General features: G+C 38.7%; 1 protein-coding gene across 4 annotated transcripts in view; it reads left to right on the top strand.

Annotated features, from left to right (window-relative positions):
• Positions 1–6,712: 6,712 nt before the first annotated feature.
• Scaf4 (SR-related CTD associated factor 4) overlaps positions 6,713–25,712 on the top strand; it is a 58,872-nt gene continuing 39,872 nt past the window's right edge. For all 4 annotated transcript variants that reach the window (XM_027929116.2, XM_027929118.2, XM_027929117.2 and 1 more), the window contains exon 1: positions 6,713–7,151. In XM_027929116.2, the coding sequence (XP_027784917.1) occupies positions 7,122–7,151 (30 nt within the window). In that variant the 5' untranslated portion in view covers positions 6,713–7,121. The remainder of the gene's footprint in view (positions 7,152–25,712) is intronic.

Here is a 25,712-nt window from a genome sequence, read left to right on the forward strand (position 1 = left end):
GTTAGGTTTTTTTTGTTGCTATAACAAATAACCTTGGATAAAGTAACTTAAAAAGGAGGAAAGGTTTATTTTGGCTCATGATTTCAGAGATTTCAGTCCATGATCACTGGGCCCTGTTGTCTTTGGGCCTGTGGTAAGGCAGTTCATCATGTCAGGAGTATACAGCAAAGAAAGCTACTTGCTTCATGGTGAGTAGGAAACATGGTTGGTGGGAAACAGAACAAGGAAGAGAAGGCACCAGGGTCCCAATATCTCTTTCAAGGGCACATCCCTCGTGACCTAACTTCCTTGCTCTAGGTCCTGCCTCCTAAAGTTCCACCACCTCCCAATGGTGGCACAAACTAGCAACCAAGCTGGCAACCAAGCCTTTAGGGGACACTTACCCTAACTACTAGAGGAGCTCCGTATCAGTTTTTACAGTTGAATTATTAATAAAGATCTTCTCATAATGGAAAGTTTAGGTCCAGGTGGCTTTACTGATGAATTCTAACAAAATCATAAGAAAGAAATAATATCAATTCTACACAAACTGTTTTAGAAAACAGAGAAAGAAGGAAATGCTTCCCAAATCATTTAATGAAGATAAGCTATGATTACAAGAGGAAACTGCAAGCCAGCACTGCTCACACATGAGACTAGAAGGAAACCCTCTTTACCAAATCTTTACAAACTAAATCCAGCAATATATAAAAAGAATAACAATACCCATGACCAAGTGGCTTTATTCCAGGAATACCAGGGTGATTTGACATTAGAAAACGAATTCCTAGGGGGGAATTCATGAAAATAGAAGGGCAACCAGGAGAGTAGAGGAAGGGGATCATAGGAGAGAGGAGGGAAGGAAAGGGGGAAGTATATGGCCAGGCACAGGGGCACATGCAGGTAATTTCAGTAGCTCAGGAGGCTGAGGTAGGAGGATTGTGAGTTCAAAGCCAGCCTCAGCAACTTAGTGAGGCCCTAAGCAACTCAGTGAGACCCTGTCTCTAAATAAAATACAAAATAGGGCTGGGGATGTGGCTCAGTGGTCAAGTGCCCCTGAGCTCAATCCCTGGTACCAAAAATAAATAAATTGATTAATTAATAAAATAAAATAAACAAGTAGATTCTAAAATGTATATAGAAATGCAAAGATTGTAGAACAGTTTTAAAAGAATGATATTACTGGAGACTTACAATAATTTACTTGAATTACCTGAGAAATTAAGATGGTCTAATATTTATATGCAAGATAGACATATAGATGACTGGGACTAAATATAAAAATAGCTTCATAGTTATGCAGTCAGCTGATTTTCAACAACGAAATGATATTTTTCAATAATGCTGAATGTCCTATTGAAAAACAAATAAACCTTGACATTTACCTCATATCATACACATAAACTAACTCAAAATGTATCACAAACCTAAACATAAATGCTAAACTATAAAGAGTCAAGAAGAAAACATAGAATAGTTTAGTACTCTTAGGGGTAAGCAAAAATTATTCAGTTGGACAGAAAATAACAAACCATAAAAGAAAAACATTGATGTTATATTCATTAACATTAAAATTTGTTTTTCAAAAGAAAAATGAAAGACACACTGCAGACTAGGAGAAAATAGTCACATATGCATATCTGACAAAGGACCTGAATCTAGAATATGTAAAGCATTCATACAATTCAATAAGACAAATGATGCAATATCAGGTACTGTACTCTTGAAGACAAGGTTTCGTGAGGAAGGAACTTACCTGTTTTGGTTTACACTGGTACCTAAACATCCAGCACAGTGCCTGTTTATAGTATATGTTCATTTTGACTTGGTGAATAAACAAAAGGGAAAATGTGGGATTCAGGAGAGACTGATTTGTTGACTTCTTTTTTGCTGTGCTGGGGATCAAAGCCAGAGCCTCATGCATTCTTGGCAAGTGCTGTACTACTAACCTACATCTCCAGCCTTGAGACTTGGTTTTAATGACTTCAATTTTGAAAACAGAATATTGAGTTTCTATTGATAAGACAGGAAATGTCTGAGAGAGGTAGTTTCCCTTTATTAGTTATTCAGATGTTCGCTGTTATAATCAAAGCTAAGATTAGCAACCCAGAACACTTGAGGTCTGCTGCACACTTACCTATATTGTTGCTCTTTTTAAGGAGTTTCCTCTTTTTGATCATAAAAGCAATACATGTTGGGCTGGGGGTATACCTCAGAACACAAGCTTAGCAAGTACAAGGCCCTGAGTTTGATTCCCAACACACACACACACACACACACACACACACACACACACACGAGAAGATATGTCTTCCGTAGAACTTCTGGAAATGTTGAAAAATTAAGAAGAAAACAAAAAATCCCTAAAATCCCAGTGTCCACTGAGTTCTTCCTTCTTGGAGTTTCTGTTTTCTTCCCAGTCTATTGTACTATTTTAGTACCAACAGAGGTTGGTGCAAAAAGGACTCAGGTGGGACCTGCCTGGGACAAGGTGTTAGAGAACCCATTTTCTCTTGAAGCCTTATCTATAAATATTTCCTTGGGCTTTTCAGGAGGTGATTTCTCTCCTACTCCCTACACCTGTGGAGTATGGCCAGTCTTTCCTTCAGGACAATGAGATGACATGCGAAGGGCATGGAACAAAGGAGAATATAACTTCCTGAATGACATCATTTCTGTCATTTAAATACTGATTTCACCTACTCTTTTAGAAACACAAGTTTGTTTAGAATGGTTCTTCAGAGCCATTTTTGCACCCACATTATGAACAAATGGATCTATGATCCTCGAGAGAAGGATAGTTGCAAGTGGTTATTACCAGTTACATCTATTCATGCTGCTCTGGCACTTTTCTTTTCTTTTCTTTTAATGGCTGCATCTCTGTTTGCTCAAGGTCTGTTCACAAAAGACAGTCCCCATAATTTTTTGTCATTTTCCAAAAATTTCTTAGTGGAAGATTTGCATCGTCTGCCTGGAGAGACAGAGATGGAAGTCTAGCAGTATCTGTGCGAATGGCTGCCAGATGTCCCAGAGCAGATAGAGGTGCTGCTGTCTTCAGAATGAAAAATGCTAGAAAATGTTGCCAAAGCACCCAAAGTCTAGCTGATAATACACATCTCCCAAGAACTTGCTTAAAGACCTAGAAAACACTGTCAATCTAAAAACCAAACAGCTCTTCCCAGAAACAAACCTCCTACATCTCAGTTTTCTACCCCAACACATGAATCTTCTTTATTATACTTTCAAATCTCATTAGGATGGTACACAGAAAATACCCCTTTGGACCATTTATTCCCTTCTTCAATAACCATTACAGAGCACAATAGGTATAATGCATCAAATCCCAAACACATCACATCCAAAGATGAACTTGTCACCACCCCCCCCCCCCCACACACACACACTTTGATTCCAACTCAAGACTTCATCCTTTCTTAGCCATATTCATCTCCCTAATGCACAAGATGAAAGACAATTGCTTGTGTGAATGGGAGAGAAAGAATCCTATTCAACTTGGGAGCCCATCTTTAAGGTCTTCCACTGTTCACAGAAAGGTGGAGGCAGGGCAGGAGTATAGTTTTGGAATAATGCAGACTTTTTCAGACAACAATGCAAGGTGAGTGACAATATAGTTGGGTCATGAAAGCATACAGTAAGAGATTTTGAGACTGGATGGAAAGAAGGCCAGGAAGATTTTCTGCACAGTGTCTGGACCAAGTACATGATTCATGAATGAAATGGGCCTACCTATGGGCTTCGGATGTGACTCAAGTGGTAGCGCGCTCGCCTGGCATGCGTGCGGCCCAGGTTCGATCCTCAGCACCACATACCACATACAAACAAAGATGTTGTGTCCTCCAAAAACTAAGAAATAAATATTTAAAAAATTTTCTCTCTCAAAAAAAAAAAAAAAAAAAAAATGGGCCTACCTACATGGAGGAGCAGGGCTGGGTTTTACATAAGAGCAGAGGCCCAGTTTTGTCAATTTCTAAATGTATCCAGGGAATAACAACATTTGGGTTGTGTCCTGGCACTAAGGTGGAAACAGAGTGTGGGGATCTTGATTATTTGGCAGATGGTGAATGTCTAGAAAAACCAAGTCTAGGAATATAGAAATCTATTAATGCCTGCACTTCTTAATGAAGCGTTGGTGATCCTGTGAATGGACAGCTCTTACAGAGGCAAAATGGATTTAGAAAATATTATGGTAGATCAGCTGAGAGATAAAAAAGAAAAGCTGTAATATTAAGTGTTATAAAGTAGATAATGGGTGAACCTGAAAATAAAACTTGGGATTTATTTTGTTTGTTCTTTTAACAAATAACTGAATACATTTCTCTTGTCTTAAACAAACAAAGCCAGGTGCAGTGGTACACACTTGTAATCCAGATACTTGGGAGACTGAGGCAGGAAGATCCTAAATTCAAGACCAGCTGGACAACTTGGCAAGAAACTCTATCTCAAAATAAAAGTGTAAAATTGGGTTGGTGGTATAGCTCAGTGGTAGATTGTTTAGCTAGAATGCACAAGGCCTTGGGTTCCATCCCCAGTACCATGGGGATGGAAAAGAAAAAGAAACAAGGAAACTTTCATCCTGGAGTTTTTCCTGGTATTCTCACAACTTGCCTGGAAAATTTATCCTGCCTGTCTTCCCCTCTGCAATCCACAGAAAAACTGGGCTTCTGCCTTCACCATTCCAGCTGAGGTGCAGGATGAGCTTCCAGATGCTCAATCTATCAGTTTTTAATTTTTAATATTTAAAAAATTTTAATAGGCACATACTTGGTGGACATATTTATGGGGTACAGTATGACATCCCACTTCATGTATACATGTATAAAATGTGTGATAAGGTCAAGATAATTGGTGTATCCATCACTGCCAACTTTTATCATTTCTTTGTGTTGGGAATATTCAATACTCTTTACTAGCTATTTTGAGATGTACAATTAATTGCTGTCATCCAACAGATACAGTTTCCGTTTCTTACCCCTCTGTACCTTCAGCACTGGACAGGGACGATCATTTTTCCAGAGCTCTTTCTCCACCTCTTCTTACCCTCAACCACTTATTCCTTTAACACCTGTATTCCTTGTTTTTTTTTTTTTGTTGTTGTTGTTGTTTTGTTTTAGCTCCTCCAGAAGCTGTGCACTAATGACTCCCAGATTTCCATCTCCTCTTAGCCAGCTCTCCTGACTCTATAGTTTACCCAACTGCCTCCTAGACATCTTCACTTATTTGTCCCAGAGGCAGCTCAAATGCTACAGGTCTGAAGCAGAAATCATCCAGCTGTGTGACCTTGGGCACTTCAGTTAACTGCACTGGGCATTACTTCTACAACAAAGGCATTACTGATAGCCACCTGACAGAATTCTACATCAGGTACCCTGGCACACAATAGGTGACCTACAAATGTTAACCATTTTCCCTCAATCCTACTCCTTCCCATAAATTCTAGATGTCTCATAAACCTCTCATCCTGCCATTTGTTAAGCCAGAACCCTGGGCATCCTCTTTTACATCCTCCTTTCTTCTTCTTCTTTTGTTGGGTGGTGGTTACTGGGGATTGAACTCAGGGGCACTTGACCACAGAGCCACATGCCAGCCCCCCCCCCCCCCGCCTTTTTTTTGTCCCACCAAGTACCTATGTCTCTTCTCTGCTGGCCACCACGCTTTCTCTGCCTCTGCTCTTGCTACTCTACACCATTCTTCAGAGAGAGAGCATTGCATGACACCACTCTCTTTTCAGTGGTTCCCCACCGCCTGTCTTTGGAAGGACAAAGGCTCCTCAGCACCTGGTCTTAGTCACTAAATTTCAGCTGGGCCTCCTTCATGGGAAGGTGATCACGCAGTTATCAGCAGGCTCCCCTTGGCTCAGAGGGTCCTCTCCTGACGCTACCTCTCCTTTCATCATGGGTGCCACTTCCTTTAGGAAGTCTTTCTGGACTTCTAGTTGGATAAGTACGTTTCTTCTCTGCTTCCCAGGGCCCCTGTGTTTTATAACACTTTCCTCAACTTGCTTGTCCTTTCCACCAAACTGGGGTGTCTAGCAAACAGTAGGAGGAAAGTGAATCAGAGCAGAGTTTCCGCCGAAAAGGAAACTTGGTTTGAGGAACCAACGTCAAGGTGTCCGGAATACACTCCTCCCGCGGCACAAGAGGTTGCTTTATGCCTGCGTGGGTATCCAGAGCCTGCACGTCCTTCCCGGGATTTCTATCGCTCAGAATTAACCCGAGGGCAGGCACAGAGCTGCACGGGAAGAGGGTCCCCTCACCGTCCCCAGCAGTGCGCACCGGAGATTGTAAATTCGGGCGAGGTTAAATTCGGAGCCCTTTGTTCGAGGCAGCGGCGAGCCGTGCCTGCCCGCCTCGGCCCAGTGCAGGACTCGCCTGGGCACAATGGCACAAAAAAACGCACCCGGTGAGCGCCGCGTCAGGCGGGGGCGCGCGCGCGCACCAAGGCCGGCTCAGCGCCAGCCTCGAAGCCCGGGAACTCGCGCTCCCCGACGCCCTCGCCAGGCCCGGCCTCGGTGCTAGGCTGCTTCCCGGGCCCGCGGCCGCTGCCGGCGGGAAAGCGCCCGGCGTCCCGTCGTCACGCGCCGGCGGCTAGGCGCGCGGCGTGGGCGGGGCGGGGCGGAGCGTGGGCGGGGCCGGCGCGGGCGGGAGGGGCGGGGCGGCGCCGGGCACAGGAAGCGCTGGGAGGCCCGAGCCGTCCCAGGGTGCCCCGCGCGGCGTGGACTCGGGCCGCTGCCGCCATCCCGCTGGCGAGAGGGAGAGAGAGGCCCGCCCGCTCGCCGGCTGGACTAGTGTGGGCCACTGCGTGAGGGCGCGGGGGGCCGTGTCAGTGAGACGCAGAGCGCAGCCGCCACCCCCGAACGGACATGTTGGAGCCCAGCGCCGCCGCCGCCTCCTTTTCCTCATCCAGCAAACGGGACTGAGAAGGGGCCCGCCACCCCTCCGCCGCTGCCTCTGCTCGGCCGCTCGCCTCGCCGCCTCGGCCACAGCCCCTTCCTGCCCGGCCTCGGGCTCCGCAGCTCGTCGCCTCCCCCGCCCCAGGCCCGGCCAGTTCCTCGGCCCCGCTCCGCCGCGGCGCGAGGTCTATGTGACCGGCGGGCCCGGAGCAGCCGCCGCCGCAGCGCGAACATGGACGCCGTCAACGCCTTCAACCAGGAGGTGAGAGCTGCTCGGGGCAGGGGTGCGGGCCCGCTGCGGGAGCCGGGGCCCGCTTCTCCCGCCGCCGAGGTTTGAAGCTTTGGTCGGGGTGGGGACGCTTCCTGCCCGGGTTCCGGGGCAGTGGGGCCTGCGCGGAGCGGCCTGGCCCGGGAGAGGTCGCGGCCACCACGGGAGCTGACCCACACCCCTCCCCCACCGCCCACCCGGCGGCGACCCGAGCTGCCCCCTCGCCCCCTTCCGGCCTGCCCGGCCGACGTCGGCCCGCTGCCTCCAACTTCGCCCGGTTTGGTGTCCCGGCGTTCTGGCTCCCGGCTCCCAGACCCGTTATCGGCTGCGCGGTGCCGGGAGCCCGTAAGGGTCCAAGAAAGAAGCGCGGGCGGCCGTGTGGGCTTGGGGGCGGGGGAGCTGGAGCTTCTGCCCGTCTGGAGCTGGCGGAGCGGCGGCCTCGGCCCTCCTGTTGCTCAGGCCGCGGCACGTTGTCGGCTGGACTCTGATCCCGGGTCGGGAGGATTTGGAGAAGGTGCTCGTCCCCCTCCTCCGAATGTCACACACTTGGGAAAGGGAGTTAATAAATGGAGAGGGGGTGGCCTCTTACCTTTAACAGAACCGTCTTATAGGCTCTATGGCCCCAAAGTGACACCCAAAAAGTTGAATGGGAGAGCAGAGTATTTGCTCCGCCTTAGTCCGCTTGAAAGCCGGCGTTGGCCTCTAGTTCCCCACGCTCGCACCCGCCTCCCGAGGTAGTTAATCCTCTGCTCTCTTCTGCGGGAACATTTACATCTGAAAACCTCCCCAAACTAGGAACAAAGCTGACTGCTCCTTAAAGCTCTTTAGTTGTATCTCCAATCATCATCCCAGGTGCTCTTTTGGCCAATGGAGTTCACTTCGCGTAGTGTATCAGAATGGATTTGGGAGGGGTACTTGACCATTGATGCTTTCAAATGCAACTACAGAATAGAAACTATTGTCGCGGATTGATTTGGATTTTTTTTCTTTTTCAAACAGTACAGCCAACATGGAGGAAATACGATGTAGTAGTACTAGATGTGTTAATGTGGCTTTAAAAACTTGCTGCATCTATCTCACGATAAGATTTTGGTAGTTCATTTGTTACAGTTATTATTAACAGATAAATTCTTTTCCTATTTGTAGTGCAATAATTTGAGACCTTCTAGTTAACACTCGTTAACAGTCTAGTCGAGACCATTTATTGCCATGCAAATTATCCTAAAAATTATTTTCTTCACCTAATAGATACATAAAATGTTTTAACTACAGTAGTTGCAATTAGGATTGGGCAGTGTCTTGGAAAAGTTTAGTAGTGATGATTTTCAAAATAATATATTATTTACAAATTTTTGGTTGCCAGATAATTTAGGATAATGCTCCAGATATTTCAAGGTTGGACATTAACTTTGTTTCCTGAAGGTAAAATTCCCTGGAATGTCGGCTCCATGAGGACAGGTGGTTTCTGTTCTTTTCCCTCTTTACTCCCCCACCATAGCAGGTGCCTGACAAATACTTCTTGAATGAATGGAACCTTACACAAATGGCAAAATAGTTGTTAAATGATTTTAAACCCATTTTTTTCCCCAAGATAAAAACTTAACTATTAGATGTTTTTAATGAATAGGAGGAATATTTTGAGAATTCTTAGGATTAGAAGTATTTAATACTACAAATCCCAACATTAAGGACAATTATAATGCATCAATAAAAAATGTGGGGGGTAAAGCATTTCTAATTTTAAGTATTTATGGAAGTTGGCATCAAGCATATTAAACACAGTATATTAACCCTAAAAAAGTGCAATCAGTAGTTGTTGCCTTGGAAAGCCAAAATAACATAGTATTGACTCCTTGAAAGGGGGAAATGGTATTGTGACCTTTTAAATGTGCTAAATAAGCATTTGCTTATCATTGTTTATTTTCCTTTATAAATTTTCATTTCAGTTCCTAGTCTTTATTAACTACAGATTGCATTTATGTTAGGTGTATGTTGTCGGTGTCAACTCTTTTCTGCTAAATGGCAACTTCTACTGAAATTAATCTGACTTTAAAAATTCATATTTTTGTGCCCTATGTGTATGCTTTCAACTGTTTCTCCTCGTTTATGAAGTATTAATAATTAGTTCCTAGTAATCTCAAATCTCCCAGTTTAATTTTCATTTGACAAGCATTCAAGTGCCTTTTCAGCTGTGTCTGAAATAGTGTGAGAAGGTCTCTGTCATCTAAGTTTAATAGAAGTCACAAGACTTAGATAACTTTAATCTGTGGTAAAATAGCTGCAAAATGGCCATGGATGATCAGTGAAGGCTTGGGAAGAGAAGAATCCTCAGTTTAGGATATCAGAAGGTATAGGAAAGTGATCAGAAGGCAATGGGGCTGAGAAATAGGTGAGTAGAAATTTGGCTCTGGAAGCTTTTAAAAAGTAGGGTTCCTAAAGTAGTTTGGGGTCTGACTTATATCATGTCTGTCTAATGTTTAAGAATTTCATTTTTAGAGTACGAGTAAACATTGAAGATTTTAAAATAGTGGAATGATACAATCAGAATTGTGCTTGATTTGTGGTGATACATGTTGTAGGAAGCAAAGACTTGGGAAAGATTGACGGGTTGAATACCAAAGTAGGAGAGGTAAATAAAATCTGAACTTGGAAAATTTAGTTCAGAATAGGAGGGGAAGAATGTTGGCTAAAGTAATCCAGGAACTTTTATAAGTACCTTCTGCCTCTGCATTCTACAAAGCTGACAGTAATGGTACCATTAATAGTAGAGTAAAACGTTGGAGAAGATGTGTTTGGTATTTTTTTTTTTTTAATATTAGTTGGAGATGAACACACAGTATCTTTATTCATTTTTATGTAGTGCTGGGGATTGAACCCAGTGCCTCACACATGTGAGGAAAGCACTTTACCACTGAGCTACATCCTCAGCCCCTGTGTTTGGTATTTGAAGAGGTTGAGTTTGAATTGTGAATGGAACAGTCACGTGGATATTTTTGGCAAGCAGTTGGACATATAGGACTCAAATTTGGATGCAAGGAAGAGATAGAGGGAGATTTCAGTTAATCACTCTCAGATGTGCCCTGGAGAAAATTTAGAGGGGGAGAGAAAAAAAAGAATCCTTAATATGCCTCTGTGGCATGTCAGGCACTTTATGCATTCATATCAAATTTAATAGGTATGGATGTCTACAGCCATTTACAGATAGTTACAAATTAGAAAAACAATTTTTAAAGAAGTTAAGTAATAATTTACCCCAGGGCATACTGCTAATTAACAGCAGAGCTGGGATTTGAATGCAGATCTCTCCAACTTAATTGGTGCCTAAAGATAATATTTTGTACAATTCCAGGGAAGTGGTCATCACAGGTTAAAGACTATAAAAGGTTGCTAATTTTTTTTAGGGTAATAGGATTGGAAGCTTAGGGTTGAATGATGATGAGAGGTAAGGCAATGAGAGGTAGCAAATGTAATCTTTTAGAGGTTTGGTTTTAAGAATGGAAAAGTTGCTCTAAGGATGCAGGGAAAGAAGGTCAGTTAACAGTGTACAAAGCACTGCTACTAGTCAGTTTGTATGTTCATTGAGACTAGGTTTAGCCTTAGTGATGTTCAGACCATTGCTTCTGTGAGATGAAAGTAGAGTCTAAGTATTTTCAGCGAAGGGAATGTAGAAAAGCATAGTTCAAAACAACAAGAGGCAATGGTTAACTTAAAGCAAAATTGTGTATAAAAGAAAAAGGACAGATTGGAAGTATAGATAAAATGTCTATCTCTGACATAGAAGGAAAAGATGAGAGTGAGGTTATTAGAAACCCATTTAACAGGATATTTAGAGAACTTTATGTCAGGACACTATAAAGTGAGTGAAAAAGAATCAGATCAATTATGGCCAATACTTAATTGTATTCTGCTGTGTTTAGGCATTTCTTAATGTAAAGAGTTGGATAAATTAAAACAGTTGATAGTTCTATTTTTGTATTTTAAAAAGTTGTAAATTCCTCTTTCATGCCTACTCCAACCCTTCTGACTGTCAGAGGCAATCAAAATAATGATTTGGTGTTAATCTCTATGGAGAGCTATAATTGACATATACTTATTTATATAGCAACTTTTCCCTTCTTAAAACCATATAATGCTGCTTTGCAGTGTAATTGCTAAAGTGTGCTTTTTTTAAAATCAAACATTAATGACTGTAAAGATTTAGTTTATTTTTGCTGATAGACTGCAAAGGACTTTCTTAAACTTTCTTATGTACTTTCTGTAGGACAGCTTTTATCAATCTTTTTGGCTTTTGACCCTTTTAAGTTCATAAAAATTAAGGACCACAGAGAGGTTTTTTTTTTTGTATCTGATTATCTATTGATATTTATCACATTAGAAATTTAAGCTGAGAAATGTGTTTATTAAAAAATTAATCATTACATATTAATATAGGTAACATTTAAAAAGCATTTTTTTTTTTTTTTTACTTGTAGGATAGGCACAATACCTTTATTTTATTTATTTTTATGTTGTGCTGAGGATCAAACCCAGTGCCTCACACTTGCTAGGCAAGCGCTCTGATACTGAGCTGCAACCCCATCCCTTAGTACAGGTAACATTTTTAATAAAAAAATAACATTCCCCATCCAAAAATGAAAAGTGGCTTTATTTGACCTTTTTTGCAAATCTCATTTAAACTTTGGTTTAACAAAACCTGCATCCTTGTATCTCCTTTTTTATTCATTCTCTTGGAATAATAACATCAGTTAGCCTCCTGAAAACACTGCTGTATACTAGTGAGAAAATTGATGAAAAAGACATGAAATGTCTTAGTATTAATGTGAAAAAATCTTTTGACCTCCGAGACCCCAGGGGTCCTTATTACTTTTTGAGATCTGCTCTGAGATACAGTGCATATAATGCTGCTCTGCAGTGTAGGAAGAAAATGAGTTAATATTCCTTTTTTTGTCTTTGAAATCATATATAAATTAAGTTTTGTGAATACTTAATTTATTAATTGATTCGGGTCTACTTTTTCATTTTGGGCTCTCAGTCTTGACCCATGTTATCCTGAAGGAAGAGTTGAGTTCTACTTCTCAGTGGGGAGTTTGCTGCCTCTTCCCTTTTTCCCCCCACTATAAATTGTTCGGTGTGACTATTTTATATTTTGCCTGTTGATTACTAAGCATGATTGTCTTCTAGAATTTAGACCTTCTCATGAGGATGATTCGGTTTGTATGTTGGTTTATTTATTTATTTTTGTGGTGCTAGGGATTGAATCCAGGTCCCTGTGCATGCGAGGCAAGAACTTTGCCAACCGAGCTATATCACCAGCCCCTGTTTTTTAAAAAAATTTGTTATATTAATCTTTAGTCTTTTTGTTCTCTGAGCACTATTTCTAAAGACATTTAACAAAGGGTTCAACTGAAGTTGTCAGTTTGTGGAGGAAATACATAGAACTAGATCAGTGATTAAAATAAAATTGGAGGTTTATCTAACTACATTTGACCATATTGTACCATGACCATGGGCTTTTGAATACCAAAAGTTAGGTTTTCTCCTTTTGTTCTTTCTTGTCTCTCAGGGAATTCTTAATGTCTGCCAACACTTGGGGTCTGACTTTGTAGTAGTGAATGGAATAAAGCTGACTTTCCATGGCAACATTTATCCCTGATGTTCTTTTTTTTTTTTATTTTTTTATTTTTTTTTTAAATTTTTTATTGTGGGTTGTTCAAAACATTACAAATTTCTTGACATATCATATTCCACACTTTGATTCAAGTGGGTTATGAACTCCCAACTTCACCCCATACACAGATTGCAGAATCACATCAGTTACACATCCATTGATTTACCTATTGCCATACTAGTGTCTGTTGTGCTCGGCTGCCTTTCCCATCCTCCACCCTCCCCCTCCCCACCTCTCCCCTCCCCTCCCCTCCTCTCTCTCTACCCCCTCCACTGTATAACCCTGAGGGTCTCCTTCCATTACCACGCAATTTCCCTTCTCTCTCCCTTTCCCTCCCACCTCTCATCCCTGTTAAATGTTAATCTTCTTCTCCTGCTCTTCGTCCCTACTCTGATCTTAGTTACTCTCCTTATATCAAAGAAGACATTTGGCATTTGTTTTTTAGGGATTGGCTAGCTTCACTTAGCATAATCTGCTCTAATGCCATCCATTTCCCTGTAAATTCTATGATTTTGTCATTTTTAAATGCAGAGTAATACTCCATTGTGTATAAATGCCACATTTTTTTTATCCATTCGTCTATTGAAGGGCATCTAGGTTGGTTATCCCTGATGTTCTTTATGAAAACATTCTCTTTTATTATAACTTTTGTCAAGTATTTTGTTTCAGAAAAGGTTATCTGTATACATGATAAGGAATCAATTCAGAGAGAAATTCGAGTAATGAAAAAGTTGATAGACTTGGTGATCAGAGGTTTATAAATTTTGTGAAACACAATGAGGGATAGATTACCTAATAAAATGAAGTTGACAAAATGGTAGGGATAGATTACCTAATAATATGAAGTGGACAAAACCAGACACAAATTGTAGGTTGTTTACCAGTGTAGTCCCCTATAGTGACAAGTGCCTTGAACCTGGTCTGCTGGCCAGCGCATGTCTGCTTTTGCACAGACATGATCTTCAAAACTTCATCCTGGAGTGATTATGACTTGATCATGCTCTTGACCAGGTGGCTGAGCTTGATGACAGGGATCCACGCCTTGGCCTTGCTTCCATTAGTTCCAGAGAGATGGCTGCTGAAGCCTCTGCAAGAAGCTGGCACGCCCTCTGGGCCCTCCCACTGTACCAGTATCATCTGCCATTTGCTGTTTTCCCAAAGAAGCTGGTTAATACTTATAAATTGCACTAATATGTATATTTTTAAGATGGAAAAACTTACCTGTGAATTGGTCTGTCATGAAACTGAATATCGATATTCCCGTTTCAAGTCTTAGGTTTGTCAATGCATGCACATTAAACTTGATTCTCACATATTTGTGTTAGTAGACAGCCACATTTGTCAATCTGTACCCATAATTAAAGACCCTTTTAAAAAATATATTTATATATTTATTTAGTTAGTTTTCGGCGGACACAACGTCTTTGTTTGTATGTGGTGCTGAGGATCGAACCTGGACTGCACGCATGCCAGGTGAGCGCGCTACCGCTTGAGCCACATCCCCAGCCCAAAGAGCCTTTTTTTAAGTTAATTTTAATTACAAAAAAAAAATGTACACAAAGCAGCAAATAAGAAATCTTGTGTTTGATAGAGATTTATAAAAAAAAAAAACATTTCATAATGACCCCCCCCCCACCCCCCAATATGCTGGGGATTGAACCCAGGCCCTTGCACATGCTAGGCAGGTGCTCTACCACTGAGCCACATCTCCAACCCCACAGTGACATCTGGCCATCATAATTCTGAATGTGTCCATGTTTACCATTGCTTCTAGTGACTTTTAGATATCTTTTTGGTCAAATTATTTCATTAGAATGTTTTTTACCCCCCACCCCCCACCCCCCAAAAATGTAAATTTCGACTATATTTTGTAAACACTTTTGAAATTCTGTGTAAATTTCTACTTCTTTACACTTAATTGCTTAGTAATGGTATTCTCCATAATTCCTGTTCACAAGTCTTCAGTTTTAAAGCTTTGTTTTCCATTAGATACTTGTTCAATACTGAGTCTTTGTAATATTTCTGTCAGAAAAAAGAGGTATCTCAGCAAAGAAAAACTGCGTAGATGTCATGTTTTAATGTATTATTCAAGCACAGAAGTACGTATAGGTGCCTCAGGATTAGAGACTGAACCTGAAGGAAGCTCATGTGTCCTTAGACTTTTTGTACTTAACTCCTCACATGAATAGGGACAGTGAATCTGGTTGTATTGGAACTGACAATGTAACTAAGGGGTTTCCTAATAGTCTTGATTGCTTTTTAAGGGCTACATAATAAAAACATGCAGATTTGACATTTATATGTTAAAAACTCAATAGTAACCACAGAAACAGTTTACAACATAGAGCAGGGTGGATATTTTATTCCTGATTATTTAGAATTGTCAGTGCCTAATAATAATAATAAACAAGTCTACTGAGAGTTTTATTCTTGTACTTAGAGTATTGAGCTAGTTTGCCCCCAGACTGCCTACACCTGGGTGCCATTGCCCCACTCTAAATATGCTTTTGCATTAGAAAGTAATAGTTGACCAACCTTGTACTCTGTAATCTTCCTCTACAATATCTCCAGTATATCTTTATTCACTTGTTATGAGTTTACCACATTTTTTTTCCTTGAGACTGTCAGAATGAAGTTTTACTGAACTAGAATTACAATGCCCTGTATAAAAGAATCTTACAGTACAGAAACTTCCTGTAATGTTCCTTGTAACCCTTTAGGAAGCACAGTATTCTTCAAACTAATGATTATACAGCACCCAATTTGCCTTAATTAAGAAATATTAAGTGATAAATCACTTTAGAAAGGACATCCAGGTTTGGGGTTCAATCAGCTATGTCCAAATCTTTATGAAGGCCTTTCACTATTGTCGAATAAATATAGGGACATTGTATAAAATTATATGTATATAATTGTATGAAATTATGGAACTGAAGAACATCATGCAAAGTGAAATAAGCCAGATCCAAAAAGTCAAGGGTCAAATGTTTTCTCTCATGTAGAAGCTAGAGCAAAATAAGAAAAAGATTGGTGGTGGGGTGGGGGGGCTCATCCCATGAAAATAGAAGGGAGATTAGTGAAGGTAGAGGAAGGGAATTGAGGGGGAAAGAGGTGGAACATGAAAAGAAAGGAACTGAGGAATGAAATGGACCAAATTATATTATGTACATATATGAACATAGCATAGAGAATTTCACCTTTATATCAATAAAGCACCGATTTAAGAGACAATAAATAGAATAACAGTGGAAGAAGGAGAATGGGGGTGAGAAGGGAAGGAAAAAGCTTTAAGATTTGTGAGTTTATATTTTTTTATCTAATTTATACTCAGAACTTTAAATTGATTTGGGACTTTATAAATGCTAACTTTGTTATTTTTCTTCCAATCAAATGATTTTTACATCCTGGAAATATTTTTTATTGCTCCTCTTGAAGTCTGAAGAAATATTTATTTCATAAAAATGTTTATGAGCCAACTTGGAGGGGACACAAAGTTCACTAGCGAGGTGCAATACAAGTGATCTTGAAATCTGGCATCTGTGTAAGAAGTAGAGCAGTGGCATGAATATAATACTGAGATTTCCTAAAATCACCTCCCTGCATATTTCTTGAGAAGTTAAAGAGGGAATACATTGCAAGTTGATTCGTAGTGGAGGATGCAAAATAGAGTAAGGAATGGAAAGTGACCCTTTGTGATAAGCTGGAGCAGAGTGGATTACAAGCCCTGGTTAGGGAAGTACAGCTTGGTTATATAAGTGAAAAGACTGAGTGAAGAGTAGATCTTTGGAAATTACAGGGGAGATAATCTAAAATGAAAAGTTAGGGCATACTTTATAGGGGAAGTCATTAGAAATTAACTACTTAGAAAAATTACACTCCCCCACTCCCACTAGAGATTGAACCTTTGGGCACTGAATTACTGAGGCTAGCCTCAAACTAGCAGTCTCCTGTCTGAGCCTCCTGAGTTGCTGGGATTATAGACATGTACCACTGCATCCTACTAGAAAATTTATTCTGACAGCATCAAATGGTAACAGAAATATGGCTTGGTGATGAGAAGTAATGCAGATGAAGTTTTAACTATGTTTTGCTGTAACTATTCCTATTTTAGTGCACATAGAAATATGTAACGGAAATGTCAGGAATGATGTACACATGCAAGATAATGTTGGTGTCCACAGAGGATCCTTTTTTCCTTATCTGATTAGTACAGTTAATGTTCAAAGAGTAAAAAATGGTGGTTTTTACAGTTTAGATTGTGAGATGGCAGAACCTGATTTTTCAACTATGACCTGCATGAGATAAGTACCCTAGGAAGTCTTAATACTTTTGAGTTCTTTAATTTATAAAGTGTTTTTCTTTAATGTTTTAATATTTTTGTGAACTGGTGTAAATTGTTAAGGCATATAAGTTTGTATATTTTTGTAAATAATTATTTATTTCTTGCCCCTGTATAAGTGTTTAGAGTCTCATTTGTTCCAAACTTATTAGAAGCTGAGCTATGAGTTTGGGGTTTTGTTTGTTTCCTCTTTAGTTTGGACAGGTGGGGGGTAGGGAGAAAGGATTTTGTACATGGAAATGGAAATTCTTTTTTTTTTTTTTTTTTTTTTAATGTTGACAGGGACTATTATCTTCTTCTTCTTTTTTTTTTTTTTTCCAGAGAGAGAGAGAGAATTTTTTAATATTTATTTTTTAGTTTTCGGCGGGCACAACATCTTAGTTAGTATGTGGTGCTGAGGATCAAACCCGGGCCCGCACGCATGCCAGGCGAGCACACTACCACTTGAGCAACAACCCTAGCCTGGAAATGGAAATTCTTTATGGTTTAAAGCAAATGTCCCACTGAAAGCAATTCAGATATCAACAGAATTATTTCAGGTTAAAATAGAAAAAAATAATTAACCTGAAAATATTTTCATTTTTAATATTAACTAATTTTGTACTTACACGTGTTTATTTTGTAAAACATTTCTCTAAATTCTGAAGCTAGGAGAAAAGTTGGCGAATTTGTGGAATAATGTGTTTAAAGAAAAAGAAATTTAGGAAAAAGCATGAGGATTTTTTAAAAAATTGACTTTGAGAGTATGTGCAACTTTGTTGCATTTGGAAAATATCTGGTTTGGAATCTTTAGAAATCTGAAGTAGATTTTATGGAGAAGAAACTATTTTTGTTGTGTTTACATCAAACTAAAGACTGCCCAGTAGTAGCAAGGAAACTGCAATTTATTTTCCCCGACTCTTTAGAAAGCTCTGAAATTTTCTGCACTTTGGGAGTATTTCCTATTAATGCTACATCTGTCTTGTCTTCATATTTTCCTCTAAGCAAGTGTCAGAAAGTGGCTCAATGTGAAGATACCAAAGGGTTTGATTCTGCTAAAAGTTTACAATATGTATCTGTAATAATAAGTGTGCTTTCTTTAATGCATAGATAGCAACAACAACATTTAAAGTACATTTAAAAGAGTGGTCTCCTAGATTTGGATTTCATATGTACAAGAGTTTCAGTTATGTAAGGACTATCAGGAGGAATTTTATTAATTTTAAGTTTTTTATAATAATTGTAAAACGTTTTATTAAAGATTTACTAGTGACATAGTGACTGTTAGCTTCAAAGATGATTTATTCCATGGAAAGGTCATTTCTGATCTTCTGTATAATCATTTATATGTTCTGTATGGTTAAATTACATTTATAACCAAAGGTTGAAGCTACTTTTTTTTTTTTTTGGTCTTAGACACTTTGAAGTTCATTTTAAATCCGTGAATTTTAATATTTTTCATCTTAAAATTAATGCAAATAGGTATGTTTAAACTTGAAAATGAAAAAGATACCATAATCCCATCAAATTCTGTGCCATTAGCAGTTTTAATTTCAGTATTCATTTCCTTTCTGCATCTATTCGGAATTTTTTTGTTTTGTTTTGGAAGTGGAATCACCTTGTTGCCTATGCTGGCTTCAAACTCCTGGGCTCTAGCCATCTATCCTCCTGAGTAGATTGGATTGCAGGTATACCGTTGCACCAGCCTTGTGTTTGAAAATTTTTACATAGTTTACAGGTCTTTTTTTTTTTTTAGTTGTAAGTGGATCTTTTATTTATTTGCTTATATGTACAAGGTACTGAGGATTGCACCAGGGGCTTCACATGCCAGGCAAGTGCTGTACCATTGAGCAAACAACTCTAGTCCCTACCAGGTCTTTTTAATAACATGAAATTATTCTGTTTATTATTTTCTGAAGTCATTGTGGAAATTTTAAGAACTATTATTGCCTTAGATACATTTCTAGAAGAAGTAGAATTATTTGTTAAAAGGTATGGGGATGTGGCTCAAGCGGTAGCGCGCTTGCCTGGCGTGCGCAGGGCGCTGGGTTCGATCCTTAGCACCACATAAAAATAAAATAAAGATGTTGTGTCCACCGAAAACTAAAAAGTAAATATTTAAAAAAAAAAAAAAAAAGATATGGAGGGCTGGGGTTGTGGCTCAGTGGTAGAGAACTTGCCTAGCATGCATGAGGCCCTGGGTTCAATTCTCAGCACTGCATATAAATAAATAAATACATAAATAAGTAAAAGATCTGTTGACAACTAACTAAAAATATTGTTTTAAAAAACGGTATGGACATTTAAAAAATTCTTGTTAGATGCTTTTAGATTTCTTTCTAGAGTTAAAATTTGCCACTAGGTGCGGTGGCATACACCTGTGAGGCTGAGACAGATGTGTCATGAGTTCAAAGCCAGCCTCAGCAACGGTGAGGCACTAAGCAACTCAGTGAGATCCTGTCTCTAAATAACAGGGCTGCAGATGTGGCTCAGTGGTTGAGCCTCCGAGTTTAATACCTGGTACAAAAAAAAAAATTTTTTGCCTACTAGGTCTCATCAGTTTTTGCTTTATGGCAATCCACATTCATGTCAGATAAATGAAGAATTATCTCTTTGTTTTAATTTGCACTTGTTTGACTATTGATTAGTAAATTTGAATTTTTCTTCTGTGTTCACTGTTTTAACTATTGGGATTTCCTTTGTTAATTGAGTTGTCCTGTACACATTTTTCAGTTTCTTTGTATCTTTTATTGTCTGTTCATGCTATTGGTTAACACAGGGAATTCTACTTTCATGTGGAATGGCATGGTAGTACTTGTTTAACAAATGATTGTCCTTCCGTCTTCACATACTACATTGCATTGTCCTTTTTCTGTCTTTTTTTGAGATGGGGTTGGGGGGTAACAAGTAATTTAACCCAGAGGTGCTCTGCTACTGAGCTACATCCCCAGCCCTTTTTATTCTATATTTTGAGATATGGTCTCACTAAATTGCTGAAGCTGGTCTCAAACTTGATGATCCTCCTGCCTCAGCCTCCTAAGATGCTGGCATCGTAGGCATGTACCACTGTACCCAGCTGCATTGCCCAGTATTAAGAAAGGATTTACTCAATAACACACTTTTGGTAAATTACACACTAAGAGCGTAAAACGAAATGCTACGTTAAGAGGGGACTGAAAACTATCCCTTACCCAATACAATAAAATAAGTATTTTATGAAGTTACCTTTAAGTTGTAATTAGATGGGTAAAGCATCTTTTCAGAAAAGATAGACATCTTTTATTAAGAAATTTAGTGTGTCTTTTATAAAGTGTTTATATGTTACTAGTAATTATTAATAATTGGGTTAGTTTTAACTCTTGGTTTGGATTAAGCCAGTGTATCTGTATATAAAGTCAAATGAACAAAAAAGGAGGAAGGGGTATAGAAATAAGCATTGATACCTGTATCAAACAGGAGGGAGGTTTGAGTGTCCATCACTGTGAAGTATTTTAATTTCTTTTGGAAAGCATTCCTATTTTTAATTAAATTTTATACATTATTAATAACAGGAGCTTAAAGAAAAATATTTTACCATCTTGAAGGTCATAATTGCAAAGGAATGAGTACTACAATATAATCAGTAAAATTCTTTCCAAAATAAATTTGAGGAAAACATTTCTAAAAGTTTCAGGGAAAAGAGAGAGAAATTCACGAAAATTATTGATTGAGGTAATTAAGGTTAAGAAAAATTAACTTGAACTAAAGTGTAGCCTTCCAATTCTTTTCATTGCCTTGATAGCTTAATTTCACAAAGTAGGAAAAGGTGTATTCTAGAAATTGTAAACTCTATGCCAGTTCACCTTTATCCCTGCCAATTCTATTAGAGATTTGTTTTATGCATTCCTAGAAATTGCTAATCACTAATAGCCAGAACAGATTCACTAATAATTCATAACAAATTAAACTTCTTTCTTTTTAAAAGTGTGCTTTGTCTAGTGAAGACTGTATGCCAGTTTTTTTCAGAAAGATTGGCTATGACTGCATCGTGAATAAATTAGAAAAACATAGGCAGGCTGTTGTTCAGTGGGTTTTAGCTGTCAGTAAATCTGATTATCAGTTAAGGTCATCCCACAACTTTTATTCTTTTGATATTTTAAGAACTATTGACTTAGAGTAAGGAATACTAAGTAAATTTATGAAATTTAGCTGATTAGGCTAGATTTAACATCAAATAGAAACTGATTTTCATGCTAACTAGATAGGTTGAAAGGACTGTCAAACAGCAAAACAGACAGCATGAAAATCTAGTTTTGATAGAGATCATATTGAAAACAGTTTGAGGTATTCAGTTGATTACAGTTAACAATGAATGAAACACTACTTTAAAAAGGTAATGAACAGGGCTGGGTTGTGGCTCAGTGGTAGAGCGCTTGCCTAGCAAGAGCAAGAGTGAGGCACTGGGTTGGATCCCTGGCACCACATAAAAATAAACAAATAAAATAAAGTTATTTTTTAAAAAAGTAATGAACAGTTTCTCATAGATGTCCATGATCTTGTTTCCCAGAACCTCTGAATATATTACTTTACATGAGAACAAAGTGACTTCGAAGATGTGATTAAGTTAAGGATCTCAATATGGATTGATTGTACTGGATTATCTGAGAGGTCCCAGGGTCCTTACATAAAACAAGCAGGAACAGAGAAAGAAATAAAGGAAATGGAAGAAGATGCTATGCTGCTGGCTTTAAAGGTAGAGTAGAGGCCATAAGCTAAAGGAACGTAGGCACCCTGACTGTGACTGAGTGGGAAACTGGAAAGAGCAAGAAATACATTTTCCCCTAGAGCCTCCAGAATAGCTCTGCCTGACCCCTGATTTTAGACTGGTGAGAGTCTGGTATCAAAGTGAAGGATAATAAGTCTGTGATGTTTTAGGCCACTAAATGTGTGGTGATTTTTTTTTTTTTTAACTGTAGTACTATGAAATTAATACAAAATCCAATTCACTATTTGATCCCGTTAACAAAGGAATACATCTGAATCCTGTGCATTTGGAATATACTATTAAAAGGAATTAACTTGGACAGTCAAATCTAGAAACGCTATCATTTGGCATTACAGTTAAAGAAGAGAAAGAAACATAATAGTTATCTCCAAATATTTTATCACATGAGAAGGATCCCTATTATGTGCTACAGGAACACAACTAGAACGGGAAAGGGATAATACCAGAAGGGGGTATTTAAGGTCAGTACAAAGAATATTGCTGTTAACTATTGGACTGGTTAGGGAATTAAGTATGTTTTACTAGATGGAATCTGTCAGATGTAATTTAAAAACAGGTTTGAATTTGGTATAACTATAGATACAAAGATTCCCTAGAACTTTTACAAATCTTTGATACAATTGTATTTTCATCGTCAAGAAAGTTTTTCTAAGCATCATTTAAATAGTAGATGCAGTACAAAAAAAGATAATGGTAAGAAAACAAAAAGACCTTGGCCCTTGGGTATGGTTTAAGATTCCTAGGACAGTATATTGCTCAATTATTATTATTTTTTTTAATTTTTTATTGTTGGTTGTTCAAAACATTACAAATTTCTTGACATCATATTCCACACTTTGATTCAAGTGTGTTATGTTGCTCAATTATTTATTGAGCACTTACATGTCAAGTATTGTGCCGTGTCAAGTACTGGGCCAAGAGATTTGTATACATTATCTGACAACTTTATGAGATGGGGTGAGTACTAGTCACTATTTTTTTCAAAATTTAAAAAATGCCTGAAGCTTAGAAAGGTTAAATTTTGTATGGTATGACTGTGTTCCCCCGAAGTTCAAGTATCAGAAACTTAATCCCCAGTGCATAAAGGTTCAGAGGTGGGATCTAATAAGAGGTGATTAGGTCTGCCTTCATGAATGGATTACTGTCATTCTTGAGAAAGTTAGCTAATAGAAAAGAAAGTTTGACCCCCCTCTTTTTCTCTAGTTCTTGACCTTTCTTTCCTTCTGCCATTTGCCATGCATGGGATGACTTAGCACAAAGGCCTTCACCAAATATTGGTATTTTGACATTGTACTTACCAGCTCCAGAGATATAAGAAACAAATTTCTATAAAACTTACGTAGTCTTCTGTACAGCAACACAGAACTAAGTAACACTTGTCAGTGTTTATGTTATTGGTAAATAGAGTACCATGTTCCTTTGATTAATCCCTAAACACTTAGTTCTGCAAGTGTCACAGAGTAAATATCCTTGTTCCTTATCTTCACTCGGAACTATTGGAATAAGAGATTGGGATGAGTATTTCTTCATCATGTTTAAAATATTTTGTATCTCAAGTTTCTATATGTCTTAAGCAGGACAATTGTCATGTTTAAATGTTCTTGTAGTCATTGAGCTAGCAACAAAACAAAGAACCAAACTCAGATTTGCTGCTAGCAAATACGCTTTTTTTGTAGTGTATTTACACCTTAAAAGGGGGTCTTGTACCTTTTGGGAGTGGCAGCTGCTGTTACTCTGTGTGGGCAAGACTTCATGATTCTTTGGCTGATTTGATCCCCCCCCCCCACCATTGACAGATGAATTACAAATTCAGGCTATAATGGTGAGGGGAGTGCTATATCTAATAATAATGTTTATCCAACACTTGTGATTCTAGTCGTCATTCCAAGTGGGAAACCTCATTTAGTTCTTACCTGAAATTGATACCTTGATGCCTATCAAGTAGATGTTAATATACTCTTTTTACACGTGACAGCTGGTTCAGAGAGGTTAAGTTATTTGCTCAGAATCATCTATATGGCTGGCCCATACTCAGAAGCAGGTCTTTGTGAAACCTCTTCACAATACCACAGTGTCTGGTATTTTTTCCCCTAATAGATTGTATTGGAATACTATGGTTTTTAATACTTGGTGTATAAAGCCAAAACTTAATTGAAAAACATGACCTTTTTTTCTGACTTGATGATGCATTTATTAAAAAAAAAAAAAAAAAACTTTGTCCATAAGAAATGTACTTTGGGCCTTATTTTCCTCATTTGTAAAACAAAATTTTTTTTCTGTGGGTCATCATTGGCTTGCTTTCTTCTACTTTTTTTTTTTTTTTTTTTTTTTGGTGGGGATTGAACTCAGAGCCTTGGGCATGCAAGGCAAGCACTGTTCCATCTGAGGTATATCTCCAGCCCGGCTTTCCTATTTTTTTAACCACAATCCACCCAAGTAAGAATTTACATCTTAAATTCAGACTCAGGTTCTTGTGCATATGTAACCACAACTAAAACAAACAACAGAACAAAGAGCCAAACTCAGATTTGCTGCTAGCAAATACGCTCTTTTTGTAGTGTATTTACACCTTAAAAGGGGGTCTTGTACCTTTTGGGAGTGGCAGCTGCTGCTGTTACTCTGTATGGGCAAGACTTTGATTCTTTGGCTGATTTGAAACAGAGATTTCACAAAACAATGTGGTTGACTGTTCACATACACAGGTTCTACTAATCTTGAATTGAAAATATTGCGGGGGGCGGGTGCAGTTGTTCTAGAAAGTATAAGATTGAATTTGGCATGCAGAAGCACTACTCTAAATTCACATGAATGAAGTGTTGAACAGGCATACCCTGCTGTGGACTCTCCTTATTTCAGATTCTCTGGTTCCAAGATTGTTCCCCTGTGTCTCATTTATGTGCTCTATAGTTTTATGCCTGAAATGGCTGCATCCAAACATGTAGACTTCTTTTTCTTCTCATTATTCCCTAAACAATACAGTATCATATATTTATGTAACATTTACATTGTATTAGATATTATAAGCAACCTAAAGATTGAAAGTATCTAAGAAGTTGTATACAAATACTCTGCTATTTTGTGTAAGGGACTTGAGTATCCATATGCAGAGATCTGCACTTAACCCTTATGTGCAGTGCTATTTTATTTTTTACTTTATTCCACAGAAAAAAGGTATGTCCCTACCCATGAAGCTGTTTTCACATTGGATGTCAACCTGTAGTTTGAAAAGCACTGCTCTGAATTATCTCCAGGATTCTCTGTTTTTTCAAGAGAATTATGTGTTTTGCGTTGCACACTTAATTCTCTGTTAGATGCTACACTAAGTGCTTTAATATGTATTTTTTTATATTTAATTATTGGAGTTCTTTAAGTAACTTGAGACTCTTATTATTCCCTTTTTACCTACGAAGAAATAAATTCCTATAGTCGCTAAGTGGTAAAACTGAGATTTCCCAGGCAGTTGATTATTAGGCCTATGTTCTGACCATGATACTAACAAATTTATTATAAAAATTAAGTAGCTAATCAAAATCCTAACCCCAGCACTAAATTGGATTTTATACTTGGAAGATTCCTCAGCCAATATTGGTGACTATAAGAATTTTTTTTATTGAAGATTACTGCATTGCAGATTTGTTCTAGATTAAGGTAAGGAAGGACTCCATAATAAATCGTTTACAAATAACAAGTTCATTTTGCTTTAGAATGAGAATAAACTGCATAAATAACACATTGTTACAAAAAAATGTAACAATGACAGTATAATTGATTTGTAAAGAAACAAAAGTGGCGGGTTGGTATAAT

This window comes from Marmota flaviventris, chromosome 8, assembly GCF_047511675.1.
Source record: "Marmota flaviventris isolate mMarFla1 chromosome 8, mMarFla1.hap1, whole genome shotgun sequence".
Lineage (NCBI taxonomy): Eukaryota > Metazoa > Chordata > Mammalia > Rodentia > Sciuridae > Marmota > Marmota flaviventris.